General features: G+C 34.9%; 5 protein-coding genes, 2 long non-coding RNA genes and 1 pseudogene across 11 annotated transcripts; 3 read left to right on the top strand and 5 right to left on the bottom strand.

The window, feature by feature from the left end:
- Positions 1 to 337: 337 nt before the first annotated feature.
- On the bottom strand, positions 338 to 1,676 carry LOC143206590 (uncharacterized). The gene is made up of 4 exons (XM_076419204.1): positions 1,518 to 1,676; positions 1,446 to 1,462; positions 1,197 to 1,369; positions 338 to 693 (listed from the first exon to the last, which is right to left on the bottom strand). The coding sequence occupies exons 1-4, from the start codon at positions 1,674 to 1,676 to the stop codon at positions 482 to 484; spliced, it is 561 nt and encodes a 186-aa protein (XP_076275319.1). The 3' UTR covers positions 338 to 481.
- Positions 1,677 to 2,011: 335 nt separating this feature from the next.
- On the bottom strand, positions 2,012 to 4,523 carry LOC143200534 (piggyBac transposable element-derived protein 4). Of its 3 annotated transcripts, none has more exons than XM_076410977.1 (3): positions 4,324 to 4,523; positions 3,987 to 4,126; positions 2,012 to 3,899 (listed from the first exon to the last, which is right to left on the bottom strand). In XM_076410977.1, the coding sequence occupies exons 1-3, from the start codon at positions 4,398 to 4,400 to the stop codon at positions 2,200 to 2,202; spliced, it is 1,917 nt and encodes a 638-aa protein (XP_076267092.1). In that variant the 5' UTR covers positions 4,401 to 4,523; the 3' UTR covers positions 2,012 to 2,199. The 3 variants fall into 3 exon arrangements, with proteins under 3 accessions (XP_076267092.1, XP_076267083.1, XP_076267100.1); XM_076410968.1 differs by having other exon boundaries at positions 2,012 to 3,902; positions 4,324 to 4,522; XM_076410985.1 differs by having other exon boundaries at positions 2,012 to 3,902; positions 3,987 to 4,110; positions 4,324 to 4,463.
- A 252-nt stretch (positions 4,524 to 4,775) lies between these two features.
- LOC143200658 (uncharacterized) lies at positions 4,776 to 6,824 on the bottom strand. Its single transcript, XR_013006767.1, has 2 exons — positions 5,984 to 6,824; positions 4,776 to 5,927 (listed from the first exon to the last, which is right to left on the bottom strand). It is a non-coding gene; the product is annotated as an uncharacterized LOC143200658 (long non-coding RNA).
- A 1-nt stretch (position 6,825) lies between these two features.
- Positions 6,826 to 10,794, top strand: LOC143200510 (uncharacterized). Of its 2 annotated transcripts, none has more exons than XM_076410956.1 (13): positions 6,826 to 6,966; positions 7,028 to 7,151; positions 7,214 to 7,360; positions 7,512 to 7,690; positions 7,743 to 7,949; positions 8,159 to 8,380; positions 8,437 to 8,643; positions 8,711 to 8,904; positions 8,991 to 9,165; positions 9,225 to 9,385; positions 9,437 to 9,535; positions 10,278 to 10,518; positions 10,574 to 10,794. In XM_076410956.1, the coding sequence occupies exons 1-13, from the start codon at positions 6,955 to 6,957 to the stop codon at positions 10,787 to 10,789; spliced, it is 2,184 nt and encodes a 727-aa protein (XP_076267071.1). In that variant the 5' UTR covers positions 6,826 to 6,954; the 3' UTR covers positions 10,790 to 10,794. The 2 variants fall into 2 exon arrangements, with proteins under 2 accessions (XP_076267071.1, XP_076267066.1); XM_076410951.1 differs by having other exon boundaries at positions 8,708 to 8,904.
- A 43-nt stretch (positions 10,795 to 10,837) lies between these two features.
- LOC143200654 (uncharacterized) lies at positions 10,838 to 11,473 on the bottom strand. The gene is made up of 2 exons (XR_013006766.1): positions 11,334 to 11,473; positions 10,838 to 11,274 (listed from the first exon to the last, which is right to left on the bottom strand). It is a non-coding gene; the product is annotated as an uncharacterized LOC143200654 (long non-coding RNA).
- Positions 11,474 to 11,662: 189 nt separating this feature from the next.
- On the top strand, positions 11,663 to 12,901 carry LOC143206582 (putative dolichyl pyrophosphate Glc1Man9GlcNAc2 alpha-1,3-glucosyltransferase; annotated as a pseudogene). The gene is made up of 5 exons (XR_013008464.1): positions 11,663 to 11,695; positions 11,875 to 12,082; positions 12,134 to 12,292; positions 12,348 to 12,577; positions 12,641 to 12,901. The product of XR_013008464.1 is annotated as a putative dolichyl pyrophosphate Glc1Man9GlcNAc2 alpha-1,3-glucosyltransferase (transcript).
- Positions 12,902 to 13,211: 310 nt separating this feature from the next.
- On the bottom strand, positions 13,212 to 18,936 carry LOC143206570 (uncharacterized). Its single transcript, XM_076419186.1, has 3 exons — positions 18,912 to 18,936; positions 17,846 to 18,729; positions 13,212 to 13,328 (listed from the first exon to the last, which is right to left on the bottom strand). The coding sequence occupies exons 2-3, from the start codon at positions 18,713 to 18,715 to the stop codon at positions 13,212 to 13,214; spliced, it is 987 nt and encodes a 328-aa protein (XP_076275301.1). The 5' UTR covers positions 18,716 to 18,729; positions 18,912 to 18,936.
- A 186-nt stretch (positions 18,937 to 19,122) lies between these two features.
- LOC143200634 (lambda-crystallin homolog) lies at positions 19,123 to 20,806 on the top strand. Its single transcript, XM_076411155.1, has 2 exons — positions 19,123 to 19,208; positions 20,319 to 20,806. The coding sequence occupies exons 1-2, from the start codon at positions 19,204 to 19,206 to the stop codon at positions 20,695 to 20,697; spliced, it is 384 nt and encodes a 127-aa protein (XP_076267270.1). The 5' UTR covers positions 19,123 to 19,203; the 3' UTR covers positions 20,698 to 20,806.
- The last annotated feature ends 444 nt before the right edge of the window (positions 20,807 to 21,250 follow it).

The raw sequence follows: 21,250 nt of genomic DNA, 5'->3' as shown, positions 1-21,250 counted from the left end.
ACCAAAGATCTCCATTTCTAAAAAAGCAATTATTGAATGATATGGAAACAAGACAGATAAATCAATATCTTCAAGAATTTGCAAGATGTAATTTACTAAACTTTCTGAATACCTCCCTTTATGGATAAGAGTGCCTCTCACCATACTTGCATCCTTTGGTTCGTCCACTTTGTACGATACGTTTATTAAATCTGATATTTAATCTTTGTCAGATGATTAAAACTAACATTTTACCTTATATCAGCCTCTTTTTGGTTGTTTATTAACAGGCATCTATAAACAGGCATACCATTAAGTTCATCTTTAACAATGAAGATAACGATGTGGTACGGTTTCTAGAGGTATTATCTTTATTAATCACTTGGCCTACTGATATCAAAAAAATATTTATTTAGACTGTTACTGATTCTTTCCTAACTTTTCTTTAAAACTATGGCAAAACGTAACAATCGCGCTGAGAATCGAAATAAAAACTACAGAGTTACTGACTGTTCGTTTGGGTTGATTGCCCTTTAACATAACCCCTTCTAATATTGCTGTATTTACCGTAGTTTCCATAGCCGGAGGAGTAATCATATCCACCATAACCATCATAGCCCCCACCGTCTCCGTCATAACCGTAACCTCCCTGACCGTAGTTCCCGTAATTGCCGTATCCACCCTGATTCCAGCCTTGTGAGTAACCACTGCGTCCTAAAATACACAACATGATATACTTAGATTACTGTTGTGCGATTGTATACTAAATATATATTAATCAAAATATATTAATTTATTTTTATGAAAATTGATTATGGTCAATAGGTCAATTAAAAAATATATCATACAGCATGGAGCAAATACATCTTGACAGTATGTGAAATAATGTACTGTGCATACATAAACCAAAGAGATTATGACAATTGCTAGATTTAAACAGAAAAAGAAATTATAATTTGAATAATGCGAATTTAGTCACTAAATGTTCATGTACCATCACCTTAACTTGGTTCTCTTTTTCCTGATATTGTAACTTGTACTATATTAATGTAAAATATATAATGTTTTGCAATATGTAACACAACTTGATGTGTGTATTTTACATGTATTGAAATTGTTAAACAATACCTTGATCTCAGAAGTTTAAGACTTTCATTAATTATCACTATAAAAAATAGGCTAATCTCTCGCAAACCAAAGAAACTAAGCAAATTTACCTCCACGTCCACGTCCGCCTCTGCTACCTCGGCCCCTTCCCATCATGAACTGCTCTGGTTTTGGTGTAGCTTTCTTTACATCAACTTCTTTATCTTTGATTATTTGTTTTGGCCTCTTCAGAAGATCACTCACAACCTGCTCAGACTCAAATGTGATGAAACAAAAACCTTTCCTTTCAAAAAGTTCGAAACATCAGGAAAAACATTTACAAATGTAGACATTTGACAAATTTAATGCAGAAACCAAACTTTATACAAGATACATCCTATATTTACAATGCAAAAACTCTGAATTATCCAAGTACAATTTGTCGTCATTACTAAGTGTAAGTGGCAGATTTCTAGTGCCCAAGGATAAATACCATGGGTCCTGGGTCTGCAGGCCTCCATCCACTGGAACTCCCCGTTCTTCTGCTTAGCCGAGAAGCAACCTGGAGAAAAGGAACTTGGTTTAAATTGGAAAGCTCGAAAACCTATCATCTGTCATCTTAGCACCCGAATTGATTTGAATTTAAATAGTCTCCAATTGCTTTACTGAAATAAACTGTACTTACAAAACGCACTTTTACTTTATTTATAGTTTAAAAATTCCGAAATACAAATTTCTCGTTAACCTTCCGGTCAATAACCGGGCGCCATATTTTTCAATGACCGGGAATTTTTCCTTAAAATATTTTTATGGCCCAAAATTGAAGTAATTTGACACCCATTTTTCGTCAAATTTTTTATGTATATGAAGGACGAGTTTATACACAGTTCAGAGACTGCTTATTAAAGTATTTAGTTAATTTGACTTAAATCGATAATAGACAATATAGTTTGTAATTTTTTTATTTAAACAATAATTCTTATTATAAACAATAACAAAAATAGTAAGTAAGAAATACATAACTCCGTTTTATTTTATTTTATTAATATCGTTTTCCATTCTTTTACTATTTATTTATTTACATTATTTTATTTATTATGATACAGTGCCATATAAAAATTGAAGTACATTAAATTATTTCGTACATCCTTCACATGTCGTGGTTGTAATACAATGTTCCTGACAAATAGGGTTCTCACATACCAAACATATTTTTCTAGTTTTGCGACGTTTTTTAAATTCACTTTGGAGACATTCATAGCATACACCAGTAATCTTTTTCCTCCCAGTTGAATCGAGCTGCGTCTGAGGTGTCAATGATACAGATGATGTTCGCTGATGCGCATTCGGATTGATTGCTCGACCAAGAAGAGATTCAATCGCCACTTTCGTTGAGAAATGCCTCATAATTTGTGCATTATTCGAACGACTTTCAACGAATGGAATACATAGCTCTCTGCCCAATTGCCGATAAAATAATCGTCGTTCATACGAATTTTTAACAATCATTTTATTATTCTCATAATACAGAATATATGATGCAAGACAGGCAATATCGAGAATATTGTAAAAAAATGCTAGAGGCCACCTTTGGGTTGATCTTTTTGTAGTATATCTACCAAGCAATTTATCCATCGTGTCTACTCCAGCTTTAGACCTGTTATAAAACTCAATAATTTCGGGTTTTTTCTTTGCGCTATCACTAATTTTAGCTTCATGATGCATTGATGATAGCATAATTACTACCTTGTTTTTTTTTGGCACATAACTACATAGTGTAACTTTTTCATGAAAGCCAAACACAGTGGATAATTCTTCTCGCGTTTTTGATACAGCCATTGCTGGTGGAATGTATGCTTTATTCTTCTTCAAGGTGCCAACAATTGTCAAGTTCCAAGATAGTAAAAATTTTGCCAGTGGAAGAGTAGTGAAGAAATTATCCATTGTAATGTTTCTACCGGATCCTCTATACGGTGCCACCAAGTCTTTGACAACTCTTTCACCAACGTTTTTCTCACGACCATCTTTCGATTTTCCCGTGTAAAGCTGTCCAGTAAGTGGATACGAATTTTCAGCATCACATATCCACCATACTTTAATTCCATATTTAGCTGGCTTTGACGGAATATACTGAGTGAATCTAGTTCGACCTCGGTATGGATAAAGTTGCTCGTGAATTGTCAGGTATTCTGTTGGCTTATAATGTTTTGCTAAATTACTATTCAACATTGTCCAAATATCTCGTATTGGAGCAGCTTTATCATTCTCCAAGCGCTGAGCTCGAGTATTGGCATCATCAAATCGAATAAAACGAATTATATTCCAGAAGCGATTGATACTCATTGCTGCACGATACAATGGATATGAATACGGCTGCCACATTTCCCTTGCATTGTCAGTATTAGAGTTATTAGCGCCAGAAGTTATCAAAATAGCCAAGAATGCATAAAATTCCTGCAGCTCGAGATTTTTCCACTCCAATTGTTTTTTCTCTGGATTTTTTTCATTATAATTTGCATATGTTGAAATTGCCTTTTTATTAGTATGGCGTATAATAATATCAGCCATTTCTGGTGTGAAAAATAATTTGAACGTATCTAGATTTGACAGCATGTTGGTGTTCCTATTAGGTCCACATCTCTCTCGAACAATATTATACCTCCCAGCTTGATGTTCAATTGGTGATGTCGCAGCCCACTGAGTACCATCTTTTGCTGTCATTCCAGACGCCGTCGCTTTTACTTCACTTTCTTCATCCTCATCCTCTCCATTTTCACTTTCTTTATCTTCATCTTCCTGGTCTTTATCTCCATTATTGAGTGCAATTTCACCATCTACTATGAATAAAATATACAATTTATATAACATAAAATACATTATAACTATCAACGTACACAAGAGAAAATAGAAATGTTAATTACCTGTATCATCACAATCCGAAGCTGCCGCCTGACTCGGGGGAAAATATTCATCATCACTACTATCCAACACGCAGTCATCATCAGATACTTCTGCTTCGAATTTTTTCTCCAAATTCTTATTACTCTGAAAGCGGGTAACTCTATTGTAAACAAATAAAAAATCTATTTATTACTATTTTTTTAATATTGAAAACATAAAATAAATAATTTACTTGAAAATAAAACAATTAAATCTCTCTAACGCTAGGTAGGTACCCGGTAATTGAACGAATGGTGGCTAATAGAACGTCTCATGATCTATATAATAAACTCCTAATTTTCAGCTTTGTTAACTTACTTATTTTCTTGAATTTCTGTGGTAACGTCTTTAGAAAAGTCTTCACCATTTTCCATTGCACTATCTTGTGAAGCCATTGTATTTGTTTATATTTACTTTTCTAATCACTAATTACTTATGAAAGTTTAGAAATGTAACACGTCTACTTTGCAAGAGCACCGGAAAACAAACATAGAAAAAACATAAACATAGAAAACAAAAGAACGATTGCTGAAAGCCGTAGAGGGCGAATATGTCGCCAGGGGTGTACAACTCCAATGGTAAGTAGTGCGGCAAAGTTTTGCTTAGTTCAATCATTGATGGCGCTGACAAAGTGAATTTGATTGGTTAGTTTAAAATAGTTATGTAGAAACCTGTAAGGAAAATACTTTGCTTTAATTGGTCTGCCATTTCGCCTGATTACCCTGTGACGTCACATTTTTTTGGCCAATAGTATTTAAATGAAAATCAAATTTAATTTTTAAAATTAATTTATTAAAATAAAATCCTATACAAATATACATAAGTGTAAATAATATAAATATATATAAACAAAAAGCAAAAAAACAATTATGAATTCTATTCTAGGCAAAATTAAAATATATATAATTCTTCTATAACGCCTTCCCATATTTGTTTAGTGCCATCAATTTTATGGGATCTATTAGAGTTCTAACTTATCTTGATATATTGAAGGAAAATTTTAAATCCTTTCCTACTGATATTGCATTAACTTCATTAAACCAAAAATACAATCACACTTCATAACTTTTAAAATTTGGTCTTGAAAATAATTATAATTATGCATTGGACAGTTGAAACACTAAAGATTTATGTGTTTTAAGATATTTAGATTTTAGAGTATTTAATCTGTGGAACTACTTAATATAAAATGTAGACAAATATTGCATATTGTCTCTTTTTCAGAAGTTTTGTTAAATAGCCTGAAATATGACTAAAATACAATATTAGACTCTTGTTTTCCCCAGAGCAAAGTTCTCTGGAACTGAAAATATAGACTCAACTGGTGATTTAACAACCTCAAGTGGTACTAGATCTCCCATTAAAAAAGAATGTAAGTTATCTAACATGTTCATCTTCTTCACAACTTTCTCCAGGAGAATGATGTGAAAAAATTGAATTGATGTGCCCTTTTGAAGATTTCTCGAACATACTAGGTACATACTGACCTCTAATAGATCCAATAAAATTCTTTAAGCGATCTTGGTTAAGATTTGTTAAACAAATGTAGTTATTTGTAAATTTAGACAAAATAGATTTCTTTGAGGTAATAAATCCCCTAAAAGTAGCAATTAAATTTTTAATTGATAGCACCGTATAAATAACAAATATTTTCTTAACAAGGCAATCAAATTTAAATATACAATAGCTCTACAATAAAATTAATGAACACTGATTGTTCTAAAAAGTTAAAGTATTACAAATATTTTAGGGATACTTTATTCAAAGTAGTATTTATTACTACCAATTATCCAGTTAACTTAATTATTACCTTCTTGTAAGACTTCTTTATGTAGAGACATCACACTGACAGCATACGAACAACTTGGTAGATTAATTAAATTTTATTAGTACTAACATCTTCATAGGTAGGTTTTGATTTTCTGTAAATAAACAATATATAAACAGACATGTATATGATAGATAATTTTATATGTACCTGATAAAAACAATGTTGGATATGCATTTACCCTAATACCTGTTCGTGAAGGAAGGGTAATTCTAAATTTTTCACTAAAATATCCGTGACAGACACCATGACGTTGATATATTTGCATTGTGGTTTATCCAGGTAACTTACTACTATTTACTTGATCAACCCATTTTTGGACAGGAGCGAGATCATTCTTTGGGAAACGATCTCTAATTTCCGTAGTAGATTTTTACCCCGATACACTACATCATTTACTACACTGACGCATTGTCATAAATTTTTATATTACTACTCCATAATAATTAATGTAAAACAGAAAATATGCACAACGTAAAACGAAGATTTCTAGATCTAAACAAAAACCAAAACCTTCAAACAACAAACTTGAAAACGGACACCCAGAGAAAATGCCGACTTCCCACAATTTGATCGACCAATCACGTTCCATGTTGGTGGCGGCATCAGGAATTTAAACTAGCCAATTACAACTTGCAATCGCAGTGCTATCGTTGAATGAACTAAACAAAACATTTCGCCAAGGTCGCCTATACCGTGAAATTTCTATTTTTTCTATGTATTTCGCTTCCTTTTTACGGCGCAGGCGCGATCAACAATGTTGTCATGAAATTTTTATTACTAATAAATAAATTATATTGCTTGCTAAAATTTTGTAGACAATCTGGTAGTTTAATATTTTAATTATACATTATATATAAATTATTTTTATTTAAAAATATATTTGTTTTTCATAGAAATCTGACAACAGCGATATCCCTTAAGCCCTTTCGATTGAAATCGTTTACAAAGCTATTTCGTCATAAGCTATTATATTTAAAGGTTTAGAAACAATTAGATACTTATTAGTTTAGAACGTAATTATTAATTTATTATATAACAGATTTCATAGAAATGTCATTTTTGTTATAATTTAAAATTATTTAAATAGTTTGCAAGATATTTGAATATTCCAATCCAACATGCATTGCAAAGTAGATATATTTTATATTCTTTGTTTATAATTATTAAGATAAATAATTAAAATAATTTTAGCAACTGCAGTTAGGGGATGTATGGAGAACATGTAACAAAATTCGAGCAGCAATATTTCGTATGGGGATAAACTTGTCCGATTATTTCAAACCACTAGATCCTCACAAAAACTGTCTAATATCTGGTAATAAAATGGAAAAACAACAGTATAAAATAATATTCTTTATTCTAATATTTTACCGATAGAATCCCAATTTATTTCGGTGATTAAAGGACAACTTGGTGGAACGATTGGACTATCCGAACAAGAAATTTCGGAGCTTGCCGATTATTTTAGAGTTCCTGATGGAAGAATATACTACACTCAATTGTGCGATGTTATAAATGATAGTGGTGCGAGTTCATTTATTTTATTATTATTCTTTTAAATGTTTTATCCTGTAAAAATGAAATGAACATGATATTTATGATATAATCATTAATTATATCAAGATGATGAAAGAAGATGTTTGAAAATGAATAATGTTACTAATTTAATTTTTAGTCCCAAATTTTGGTGAAAATGTCGATTTGACGACTGGTCTCGAATGGAACGACCCACTGCATGTTAATCGCTTGAGTATATCTGAAGAAAGAAGATTATGTTTGCTTATTACAAAAATCGCATCTTTAGTTAACATGAAAAAGATGATTTTAAGACCATATTTCCAAGATTATGAGCTTGTAATCAATATGGTTTTTTTTAATTGTTGATTGATTAAGAGATTTGCTTTAGGTATCCAAAAACAATGGGACTGTTACTATTGCGCACTTTGCTAGAATATTGGCTTACTTGAATATACTTCTATCACCAGATGATTTCAATATATTAGTAAAGAAATATTTAAAAGATAGTTATACCATTAACTATGTGGCATTTATTCATGCAATTGATGAAGTTATTCAATATTTGAATAAACATGGTATTATGGATTTAAGCGGGGTATGGTTATATTTAAATTAAGGTATATTTCGAGTAAAAAATAACACTGCCCAACAATTTATTTGTATCGAGTATAATTCGTTCTATCAAACCATTTAAAAAATAATTTCTTGTTGTGCTGTGTAATTTTTTTTAGTTTACATGCACAAGATCGCTTTGTTTAAATTTTCATAATATTAGCCAAATATTGTAATTCAATTCGTTTTTAGGACATAATGTCACTCTTTCCTGGTAGAGTTATAGACGCGGAACTTCCAAAACTACCCAGACCCGAAATAGGCAACATAAGCGCTGCTAGGCTTTTCGGCAAGCAAAGTATTTTTCATCCCGCTTTACAGGACCCCAAAAAAATTGAACATATTTTAACAACCATATCCATGATACAAGAACACGTTCTGCGAAATCGACTAAGGGTCAATACATTTTTCAAAGTAATTCAGCGAAAATAATTGAATTGGGGTAAATAATTAAATTTTCATATTTTCAGCACTTCGATCTTTTGAATTCAGGACGGATAACTGTTGACCAGTTCCATAGAGGACTGGATGCTCTAGCTTTGAGTGGAAAACAAAGGTTTTTTTTATCACTGCCGGACGTTGAGGCTGTCATTAATCAATATAGAGACCCGTGTGATTCGACTAGAGTATGTTGGAAAACTTTTGAAGATGATATTGATCATGTTTTTACTGTAAAAGTAAGTGTACATTTTTGTTGTTCATAAAACATTGAAAAAACGTCATAAACAATTTGTAATATAGGAGCTTGAAAAAGTACCAACTTTAAAAGTGGATCCACCACCTCAAGAAGTGCGCGACTTGCCTAGATTAGGGGGAAAGAACTGGCAGACTGTGAATACTGAGCATCGAGATCTTTGTGAAGACACCGTTTATAAAGTAAAACAAAAAATCATACACAGGAGAATTTTATTGAAGCCAGTGTTTAAAGATTTTGATAAGTACTTACATTGTTTATATATTCGTTCATTGATCTCGGTTTTGAGTCCATGACAATACATAAATATTTGGATATATTATTTTCTAGGCACAATAATGGCCACGTTAGCAGAAATCAAATGAGACAGGCTCTGAATTCAAACGGAATTTTGCTCTCCGACGATGAATTGTTCTCGTTAGAAGAAAGATTCAACAATGATATGGGATTTAACTACTTTTGGTTTTTGAAAGAAGTTGAACCAAAGCCCACTGATGAACCACTGGTGGATCTATAAAAACTTTCGATCAAATTAAGTCTAATTTATGTTTTTTTTAAATATAGTATATAGGATTTTTGCAAGACATGAAACGGTTGAATTCGGAACCACCTAAAGCACCGCCTTCGCGAAAGGAAAGAGATATCGTTCAGATATTGGCCAAAATTAAAGGGAAAGTTGTGAGGGAAAGAATTCGTGTATTGGAATTCATGAGATATTTTGATAGGTAATGCCTTTATGAGTTTTGGTTCGATTGATCTCTTTAATTATTCTCTAGATGCAACCAACAAGTAATTAGCAGAGATGATTTCCATAGAGCATTATTAATATGCAGATTTGAGTTAACTTGCAATGAAATTGAAACATTACTGAATGTGTAAGTAGTTTTATCATAATAATTTTGAGGAGGCTGTTAATAATAAATTATTGACCATCTTATAATTAAAATATATTTTTTTAGTGTTTTTAATAAGACTGATTTTAATTTATAAGATCGTGCACTACTACTGTCATCAAATATCGATTCTCGACTATGGTTCAACATTTTCTAAATAGTTGAAAGGATAATATAATCAAAGTCATGACTACACTGATGATATAGCATATAACTTCACTTCCTATTTGTTTAACATATAAGAGGACTAATTTGAATTACATTATCTACCAATATTGGCTATAAAGTTTAAATAATCTTTTTTTTTTGAGAAACTCAAACTTATCTTAGAGCATCCCCCTTGTTCCCAAATCTGCTTTAGATTTATGATATTTGAACATTTCACTCTTTCCCTCACAATGAAAACTGAACGAAATTAACCCGAAAAGTTATTCAGGAGGGTCGTGATGGTCATATTTCAATTGAACCAGTATTGAAACATACAAATTCACTTATATGTTCCCACTATTATGGTTTCATCCATATTAGATCCATAGTGTGTCTATTCCTGTGATATGGAACAATAAAATATCAATATATAAAGTACAGATTTTGAAGGAACTACGTCGTTGCCGCCTTTCCCTTGATTTTGCAAGAACTCATTCAATTTTCACCCAAGTAACTCTACTGTGAATCAAATTTTATCTTCACGGTTCGTCTAGTAATCATATATAAATACTTATAGATTTGCCTCGCCTCTTCGTCGGGAATGTGTGGATTATCGTCGGTTTTCTGATGTCATTGAAGAGGCTTTTACTCAGCCATGCCTGGAAAAATCACCTCTTATTGTACCAGTCCAGCATGTGCCAACTCGAGATTGTGAAAATAATTTCTTAAACTTCAACGAGAGACTAGTGTTGGGTGTAGCAATGCAAAAATTATCAAAGAAACCTGATTTACAAATGAACTTGTCATCAGTACTTCAAGTAATGTCTTTTTTTAATATCAATTTAGGACATTATTACATTAATTTATTTGCAGGATTTTGATAAGACAAATTGTGGCACTGTATCAAGGACCAACTTCTTAAAAGCTCTCACTTTAAGAGGAATGTACAATTTAATTTCAAACAATGAATTTGATGTTATTTGTAAATGCTTTGGATTTGAAAGAGGCATGAGAGATGAAGTTGATTATAGAGCTTTCATGAAAGCATTAGACATTTTGTATGCAACTGACAAATATAATCCTTTCTAATGGCATATGTTGTATAATTAATCTTAATTATAATTAACACACTGTAACTAATAGCAAACATTATATTACCAGTATCTATTTTTAAATAATGTACATGTTGTATTTCCTATAATAATAGCCAAAAGAATCCAAAATGGTATTAATACATGGACTAATTGTAACTGTAAAGATCTATATTCTAAATGCAATCCTAAAATTGTCTTACCTATAATTAATAAAACGACACTAATAAATGAAAATAATTTTTTGCTCATATATAAATTGTTATTTCGACAACAACCCATGAAAAGGTGAAAAATAGAATCAATTGATAATATTAAGTCATAGATCCACATGGGTAAAAATATTAAAAACCAATTCCAGTGAATTCTACCTTCTAGTCTTAAACATAACAAAATGAAAAATAAAAGTAAGATAAACCATGTAAATAGAGCTCTGTGCATAACCATCCTGTATTTTTTGTTTGTTGAATTTATAGGTTATATCTGTAAAAGAAATAGAAAAATATAAGTATTTATATAAAAATATGTTCATGCCCTCATACCTAAAACATATTTACTCCATTCTGGAAATAATTTATGATTATAAACATTTCGTATGAGGTTAAATGACAAATGACCAGTGGCTTTCAATATTGTGATAGATTTATTTTTTAAAACTATAATATTTATTGTGGTAAAAATTGTACTTATAATACTTGTATGTTACTTTATATTTAAATTATATTATTTTTTATAACTCAGATTAATATTTGAAAACCCTTAAGGTGAATACAAACTTAACCTAACATTAATACTTTTAAAACACCGCTAAGTATTAGAAAAAAATATATATTTAACATGATTTGAGATGTAAATCTCCCCAACATTAATAATGATATTTACTACTAGTTTATTGACGTCTTGCGTAAAATTACTACTTATTCCTTCCTAGTGAGTTTTATATCCAATATGTTTAAACATTTTAAGTACTGAGAATTTTTAATTTTAGTAAATCTAGTGATTTTGAAGTCCATCAAAATTGGTTAGCAATTACCCATTCTCTTTCATTCGAAAAGTGAAATTATTAGAAAGTGGTATTATTAGAAAAGTGGTAATTATTGGAGTTTTTCAGAATGGACATTGGATTATCCTCCTTTTTTTGCCTGGTTCGAGTTCATGTTATCCCAAATTGCAATATATTTTGATAGAAATATGCTTTTTGTAGAAAAGGTTATTCATTAGAAAAGACTATATTATTTCAACGATTGTCAGTTATTGTAACAGATTTAGTATATATTTATGGAGTTAACAGGTTAGCATATTGTTTTTGAATCAGGAAGTTTTTAAATAATCTGTCTTTTAGAGTTTGTAAGGCTTTGGTAAAAAGTTGGAGAAGTGATGTTGTTTTGCCAATTTTATTTTGATAACTGATTGTGGTTTAATAATGGTAGATCATATTCATTTTCAGTATAATGGAATACTCTATGGCATTTTACTTATATCTATTGCAGATGTGATAAAAGTAATACAACTAAAATAATTGAATTATGATTTGTTGATGCTTAATATGTTTATAGGAGAAATACTTATGGTCTGCATTTTAGTTTACATTTCTCTTAAATATGAAATATATTTAGCTCCAGATTACTTTATTTATTTACTACACAATTATTGCATTAATGAAGGGCCAATTTCAAGTAAAAATATCATTACCAGAAGAGGTTGTGGGCATTTATTGCAACTAGCATTTGTTGTAATATCTGTATTTACAGTTTGTTTTGGACCTTTTTTGTCACATATACCCCAGGTGAAGTTTTGTTTTATATATATTAATCTTTTTAAAAGTTAGTTACTATTATTTTGTTTCTAGATTATTTCATGCCTTTTTCCTTTTAAATGCCACTCTTATTGGGCACCAAATATATGGGCGTTGTACAATGTTATTGATAAAGGCTGCTACTTTAATATCGAACGCTTTAAACATATCTAAAAAGATGGCTCCAGCTTTTCGACCTTTTCTTAGTGCCTGGTGAATGGTTGTTGCAACGCGGGCAGCTTGATGAAGGCTTGAGTGTTTGGCATGGAAACCGAATTGTTCGTTCGGAATTATATTGTGTTGTCTGTGAAGCTGTTTAAAGCGTATAATATCGGTTTTTCGGCATGTTTGGAAAGCGAACTAACCAGGCCTATAGTCAGATGAATTGTGCTTAGCTTTCTTTTTTGGAATGTTAGCAAGCATGTTTTCAATTCTCAAGTTCTGAAAGTTGCTGGTGAGGTTTTTTCGAAGACAAACGTTTTATTGAGAGCTGAGGGTTTCTGGGAGATGCTATGCTCTGTAGAAGATGCACTGAATGAAAATTTTCCCTCTTGAGTGAGGGGATAGTGTCGTTAATGATAGATAACGTCTGTTGAGATGGACCAAGAGATAGATTGCATTTCATTTAACTCTCGAGCGATTCAGCGAGAAGCTCGGCTTGTTCCGAATTTGTAAGGGCGAAGTTCGTGGAGGATTCGGCCTTTAAAAGGGGGATTGCGTTCGAAGTTTTCCCCTCAATAACCTAGTTGAAATACCATCAATTCCACGAGCTCTTTTAGGATTGATTAGGTAATTAATTTACGTGGCGGGATTATATCATTTGGTTTCGTTTGGGAAATTCTGTTTGTATTTTTAATCATTTGATCAGTATCATCTTTCTTAGATTTTCGTCTTTCTTTTTATGAATTCCCCAATATTGAGGGAGTAAATTAATTCATACTCTGATTTATTTCGTGATGCAGCGGTAGCTTACTTTGTAGCTGACCTAATTTGTTGATTTATATTTCGGATGTACCGCTTAAAATCATCTATACTTTTGAGTTTTTGTTGATGGTAGGTCAGTAAGTGGGCTAGCGCCCTGAATGATAATTAAAATTTGTAATATTAATTGATGCGGGTAATTCCTTGTCCTTGCTCAGGTGCTATTAACTGCGAACTAAAAGCTGTATGTTTAGGTCCCCTCCCTTGTGCCATTTTGTATCTTGGTGGACAGTATATAGCGTCAATGTTTATTTCAGTGCGGTTCTTTTTAATGCTAATTATCTTATGTTGTACTTCCCTTGGTTCTCTACTGCAGAAATTTGTTGTATGCCTAAGCTGTTGACCGTTTTATTCGCTGGGATCCCCCAACGAATAACTATTAACTATTATTTTTATTAATTAGAAGAATTAAACTAGAACTTTAACTAGATATTAACTAGAATTAAACTATTATATTTCTTCCGGCGACATGAAAATTGAATTTATTTATTCAATAAAATCTCAGTAAAGGCAAATGAAATGTTTAATTGCGTTTTATTTAATGTACTTTTTTAGAAATAGTCCGAAAAGATACATGATGGATCAGATGTCTAAACAACATGAATAATATGTCTTTGATCCAATTGAATTTATATGGGGTGTGGCACAGAATAATTTCAAACTTGCAGGTCGAGAATGATATACAAGCATGAACTGTAATCAGTATATCTCGAAATAAGCATTATCTGCTGACATACTAGAGAAGAAATTAACAAATGGTGGAATCGCGATACATAGATTGGACAACAAGTGTTAGATGAATAGCGACTAAGAATGTGACAGTGACTGAATAAAACTATCTGGATGTGAGATTATGACCTAATGTTAGCAATTATCGAGACAGGATGTTGTTAGTGGTAACAGCTATAGCTACCAAGTGCCCCGGTGACGCGGTGCTAAGCTCCCAGCATGTCGACCAGCTCGCGAACAAGCGCGTTTTCAGAAGAACTTGAGCTGAGTTGTTGTTTGTGGAATGATTGAGATATGAAGTGCTTGATTTCTGGAGTGTCAGTTTCCCTATGAATTTGATTATTTCTGACAAACCATGGAGCGTTTAATATTCTCCTGAGGAGCTTATTTTGGAAAACCTGAAGCCGTTTGACCTGGTTGGGTGTAACAAACTTGAAGTAGACATTAGATCCGTAGAGGAGTACGGACCGAATTAACATCTTGTAAAATAAGCATTTGATGGAGATGGGAAGTCTGCTAGAAGGGCAGATCAGAGAAGATAGCAGGTTTGCTATCCCCGAACCTTTTTGGATTGCTTTCTGGATTTGGGAATGCCAACCGAACCGCCGGTCGAAGTGAAGACCTAGGTACGTGACGTTATCCAGCCATGGAATTATTGCGGTGTCGATCTTAAGTTGCGACACGCGCAGTGCGTAACGCTTCTTGTGGAAAATGATGGCCTGGGTTTTCAGGGGGTTGATTTGCAAATTCAATGCAAATGTTTGATTGCAGAATTTGAACCACTTGACCGCATGATCGAGCTGCTTCTGTAAACGTTCATGAATTGTAACTTCGAACCTGGCGGCCGTGAAGAAAGCAGTGTCGTCAGCGTAAAAGGCGACGTCAATATGCTCTTTTCTCGGCATATCTGAAATAAAGAGGTTAAATAAGGCTGGGGCCAGCGGGGAACCTTAAGGTACGCCAGCATCGATTTGTTTACGACTGGAAAGTGATGCCCTGATCTTGACCTGGAAAGATCTGTCCGAGAGATAGGACTTGATGAGAGCGGTTAGGTCTTCTGGGAGGCCTAGCCGCACGCACTTTGCGAACAATCCGTCGTGCCAGACCTTGTCGAAGGCTTTGGTTAGGTCCAGAAGAACTGCTCCAAGCTTTTTACGTTGGTCAAGAGCATGATGGATGTGTGCAGCCAGACGGGAAGCTTGATGGACGGATGAGTGGTGAGCGCGAAAGCCGAATTGTTCATCTGGAATGATGTTGTTTTCCTTTGTGAAAGAGTTGAGAGCGTAGAGTATTGTCCTCTCGGCAAGCTTCGAAATGGCGCTGAGAAGGCTGCCTGTAATCAGATGGAGATGATTTTGCTCCTTTCTTGGGTATAACCGCTATATGTGCGTGTTTCCAAGACGCCGGGAAGTAGTCTCATGATGGAGTTAATGATGTTTGCCAGTTCTGCGAGCTGCTTATGCGGGAGCTTTTTTAACTGGGTAATCGATATTCCATCGAAACCTGGAGATTTTTTGGTTTGAAGTTTGCCGATCATAGTCTGTAGAGACTTTGGAGACACAAAATGGTTGAGAAGAAAGGCGGGGGTTACTGGTCTTTGGACGGAGTTGGATTCGTTGATGACAGTATCAATGTCTTTAGCTTTAGTGTTCTGTGCGGGTGGGAGGCATTTGAGCTTCGTAGGTCTCTGCAAGGAGTTCGACTTTTTCTTGGTCAGTGATTGCGAAATTTCCTGTAACCGCTGACATCAGGGGAGGGATGACATTGTGCGTCATCCCCACGAGGCATTTGGAGACACGCCCAGAAGGAAGGAAGGGGGGCCATCCAGCCTTTGGTCCGCGAGAAATGAGTTCCATTTCATTGCTCGCCAAGTCGAGACGGCCGCCCTTACCCTCTTGCATGCTCTGTTCGCCTCCCTTTTGTCTGCAGCATCAAGGGTGAATCGAGCTAATCTGCATAAACTGTTTTTGATGCGAATTTCACGTTTAAGAGAAGCGGGAAGGTTGTTTTTCCACGGCTGGGGTTGTGATGAAATTTTGACTGTGGCAGATTCGTGAGCAGACTGAATATCGCGAGTTAGCTTGAGTACGGCTTCCTCGAGGTGTTCTGGTGTGTTAATTTTCGGAATTGGATCGGATTTCAGGAGAAGAGATTGGTAGTTTTTCCAGTCGGTTTTTTTCCTGAATCTTGTTAGTGGGACTTGAGTGGTGGCGCAGTTTCCGAGTTTGAGAAGGACCGGACGATGATCAGAGTCTAGTTCGTCAAGGACTCGAACTTCGGAATCGCGATTTACGTCTTGAAGAATAAAGAAATCAAGGATTCTTGCTGCGCCTTGAGAGACTGTACTAGGGTGATGGGTGGGTTCATCTGGCAAGGCAAGACCGTAGCCCAGATCTGCACTTAGAGCTACGATGGCGTTACCTGCGGGATTCGCTCTGGAACACCCCCAGGTGGGGTGGTGGGCGTTGAAGTCGCCACCTATTATTTTCGGAAAATTTCCTTCGACGAGTGATCGGTATTCGGCATAGTTGAATGCAGAAGATTTCCTGTACAGGGATGTAATCATGAAGGGACGTTCTTGGATATCGATTTTAATGGAGGTCGTTTCGAAGTTGTTTACTGATAACGATGGAAGGAGCTCGTGTTTGACTCCTTTTCTGACGAGAATGGCGGTTCCGCCGCCTCGACCCGGAGTTCTATCGTTTCTGTAGACAAAAAAGTGTTCGAAAGAGAGACGATGCGAAGGTTTCAGGAAAGTTTCCTGGATGAGCACGATGTCGACGTCATAGAACGTCATGACGTCTTCCAATTCCGCTTGCTTTCCGCGTAAGCTATTTGCATTTCATGTCATCAGTATAAGAGATTTCGGAACAGCCATTTCGAAGAGTTAAAGGCTGCTGGAAGTTATAGAGACAGGTGTTGCCGCTTAGCGGCGACATTTGGAAAAAGACGAGCAAGTTGGTGAGCCAGGGCGATCACTTGCAGGAAAGCCTGCGGGTCAGTAAACGCCTGCATTGTGGAGTTAAGGTCCGGTGTATTGGTTGGAGCAGGAGTTTGAGTTGGAGCAGGCTGGGTGGCGCTGGCTAATTTTTGGGCTAGCTTCCTGCCACTTTGGTTACTCCATGGAGAACCTTGTGGAGGCCTGGTTTTGGTCGGAATTTTTGGTTTTCTTGGAACAGGACGGCAGCTGCAACCGCTGAAGTTTGCGGTATGAATTTCACCGCAGTTGCTGCACTTTGGAGGTGCTTCTGGGATTTTGGTACAGGATCTAGTGTCGTGATGCCCGGCACATTTGACGCACCGTGGGGCGGCTCGGCAATATGAGCTGGAGTGCCCGAAAAGCTGGCAGTTGAAGCACTGCACTGGCTGGCCGTTTCCCCTCTGGACCTCGACCTTCACTGTGATGACGCCGAGTTTGGTCATATATATGATCTGTCGCTCTTCGCGAGGGACAACTACCTGAACAATTGGTAGTTCTATCCCGGATTTTAATTTCCATCTTTGCACAAATTTGGGATGGAAGCCTTGATCAAAGAGAAGTTCACGTACTTCGTCAATGCAGAGTGATTCTGGGATGTTTTTTATTATTACCCGGAATGCTCTCTCCTCCGGATGACAGAAGGAATGGTAAGGGTAATTCCTTTCCTCGAGCAGGGTGGTGAGTTTACGGTAATTGTCGCTTGTGGCGACGAATAAGGAAATGCCCTCCTTTTTGTTTCGGGTTATAATGTCTATTGATTGTGCCTTAGTAATTTTAATGAGCTCCATGAACCTCTTCTTGTTACGGAGCACTATAGGCGGATTTTTTTCCTTTGGGGGAGTTTGAGAAACAGTCGCCGAAACGGTTGGCACTGTTTTTGCTGTGGAGGTTAAGACTTGTTTAGTGGCCTGGCTACTTACCTGCGCCGGCTGGGTTGGTCTTGTGGTAACTTGTTTCGGTACTGGCTGTGGGGCCGTCTTGGTGGTCGGCTTGTTTTGCACTGGTCTGGTGGCAAATTTTGTAATCGAAGGCTGTACGTTAGCCTTGGCTTTCGATTGGGTAGATTTAGTGGCCGGCTTGGCTACCGGATTGAGTTGTGATTTAGGAGCCTGTTTTCCCTTGTTGCCGGCCTTCGGCAGCTGGCTTTCCTGAGGTGGAGTGACGGGCCCTCTTTTCCTTTTTCCCACCAAGGTGAAACCGTCGTCTGAGTCTTCAGTTTGGTCTGAGTGTTGTGCCGGATTAGCTGGTGTCTGGGTCTGGATTTCTATGGCAGCGGGAATCTTTACTTCCATGGCATCTTTTTGATGCTTCATGAATTGTGTTATCGTAGCTGTGAAAGTTTTGATTTCTTCCTTGAGATCTTCGGAAGCCTTTTCGCTCTTTTCCAGCTTTTCCGTCTGTTTGTTCAGGTCCCTAACTTTTCTATGGATACATTCCATGCTAGTAGTTATCTCTGAAATAATTGTATTAAATTATGTTTGTATTGAATAAACTAATAATAGAATTAACATCAAAGTATGCAGACACATTCTTTTCCGTGATTTTAAAATTATATTGTTTTCCTTTTTTTGAGAGATACTGTCCATAATAATATTCAGTGCAGCTGCAACACAATAAAAATAATTCAATACTTACCTCTCTAATGCATTTTTCTGGTAAGATTAAGTAATTTTCCTGCTCGAAGTTATTGATTAGAGAGATAATCTATTTCTAACTATTAATGGCTTCGCCATTTTCAATCAGAGTAATCACAAATATCAAGCAGCGATTTGAAATTTACCAAAACAAGCAATACAAGGTTTGCTGGTTTATAAACCGACATTTGGTAATCGGACGACTTTTACAGGCTGATTCGGTTACATGTTCGAAGGAAAATATTGTCTGGTATTAAAGCGAATTTACAAACTACAATACATTATGCATCTTTATGACGTGAGTTGTGGTTTTTAATAGACTATACATTCAAATTTTAACCAGTTGTCAATTAAAGAATATCGGATTTGTGGATTGGTGCACATCCCACACATATTTATGATTTCATATTTTAATTTATACGAATATCAATTAGTTTGCTAAGTTTTTGCCTTTTCAACCTCCAAATTCAATGTTGTGAAATAATGTTTTAAAAGATGGAATACCAAAATAACAAAATAATTTCTTATACATATAATAACATATTTTTGAACGACCCATTTGAGGTCCGTTACCGTGGTTGCCAAGTAGATGCTGTCTCACCGCTGCTTTTCTAAAATTATGGCGACACTGCTTCATCTTTCATTTGACAATTTTGGTTTCAACGATTTAGAAGTAGTGAATTTGATGTCAACGACAAAAAACAGAGTGGAGGAATAAAGAAATTTTCAAAGACAATCAATTGCAAGACTTGTTAGACGAAAACCCAGCTCAAACTATCAAGGAAGCTTGAAAGGGAATATTTGTCTACCATCTGTTCAGATCGATACACCATGGCTTGCACATGTGTACAAATGTACTGAAATGTCGCAATATCATTCTTTTAACCCGATTTCGCAATATTGCTTGAAATATATGAAAGATTTTTTCTATAAGATGACGGAAAATATTTTTATCGCTATATATTGTTCCAATTTTACTTAATAAATGCTTTTTAAAGTGAAAAAATTATCAGAACATATGCTAGGTGTTGGAATTACTAAAACCTGTATGAATTTCTCATATATCGACAACTAAATGTATGTAATCCTTATGAACTGAACTTATACAGAATTTAATCTTAACCAATTGTCGAAGAACTAAACTAGACTTCAGTATTTACGTATTATTGAACCATTCTTTATGACTCTTAGTTGATTTACAACTTTGTGGTGTAATGGAGAGCATTGATAACGTTCCCTCTCCAGAACTTTATTGAGTCTACCTTCCAAGTTTCCAAATTTTAAAACTTAATATAATAAAATAATTTTCCCGTAAAAGTTAATCAGTTCGAGTTGAGAAACGGTTTTTAACCCTTTTAATAATGCTATCCAAATCTATTGTTAGATAACAGTATTAGTTTTTTTTCAGATACGCTATCTTGAATGAAACGTGGCATCTAGTAAACGATGGTGTTCTCGATGTGAAGGACATAGATAAAGTCATATCCGATGGTCTCGGAATGAGATACCCCTTTCTCGGTATCCTTGAAACAACCCACTTGAACGCCGAGGGCTTCGTCAAATACCGCGACTCGTACGTGAATACCATATACGCGGTCAGCAAAGACTTCAAACCAACACCCAAGTTTCCAGGTCCTACGGTGCCCGTAATCGCTAAACAACTAGAAGCCGACATACCCCTGAATGAACTCCAAGCCAGGAGAGACCAATGTCTAGTTAATCTCAGCCAATTGAAAAAGAAGATGGATGAGGAATGGAGACAAAAGTGCGAACAAAATGTGTTATAAAATGGTCTAATTAAATTAGATTTTCATTGGTCCGATAAAATATAAACGACCATATATAAAGTCAACCAAACATACCTCTCGTCTATTTAGCTCCCCACAAAAGCATTGTAGTGTCCTACACGATAGATTCACTATTTCTATTCACACATAAGCAGTTTCCTCGGATAATTCTTGAAATATGGTAGTGCTCAATAATGAGGGCAACGCAGTTTCATGCGAAAAGCAAAACCACTATGAATTAATCATAACCAATTTTGTTCAATTATTAAGCACCAGATATATAAAAATATTGCAAAGATATAAATGTGAGGTAACATTCCCCATCACTTTAACCTAAAAAAGAGACATAATTAAGTTAATGAATTATGATCAGCAACTGAACTATTACTAGCATCTTTAAATAAATGGTAAACCAAAAATCTAGATTTCTAAAAAAGAAATTGTTTAATGATATGGAAACAAAAGACAGATAAATCAATATCTTCAAGAACCTACAAGATGTGATTTACTAAACTTTATAAATAAGAGTGCCTCTCATCATATTTTCTACTTG

This window comes from Rhynchophorus ferrugineus, unplaced genomic scaffold (genome assembly GCF_030347505.1).
Source record: "Rhynchophorus ferrugineus isolate W39M unplaced genomic scaffold, kcgeb_rfMv2 rfM1, whole genome shotgun sequence".
In the NCBI taxonomy this organism is placed as follows: Eukaryota; Metazoa; Arthropoda; class Insecta; order Coleoptera; family Curculionidae; genus Rhynchophorus; species Rhynchophorus ferrugineus.
The sequence above is the reverse complement of the archived record's forward strand: the minus strand, read 5'-3'. Positions and strand labels throughout refer to the sequence as shown.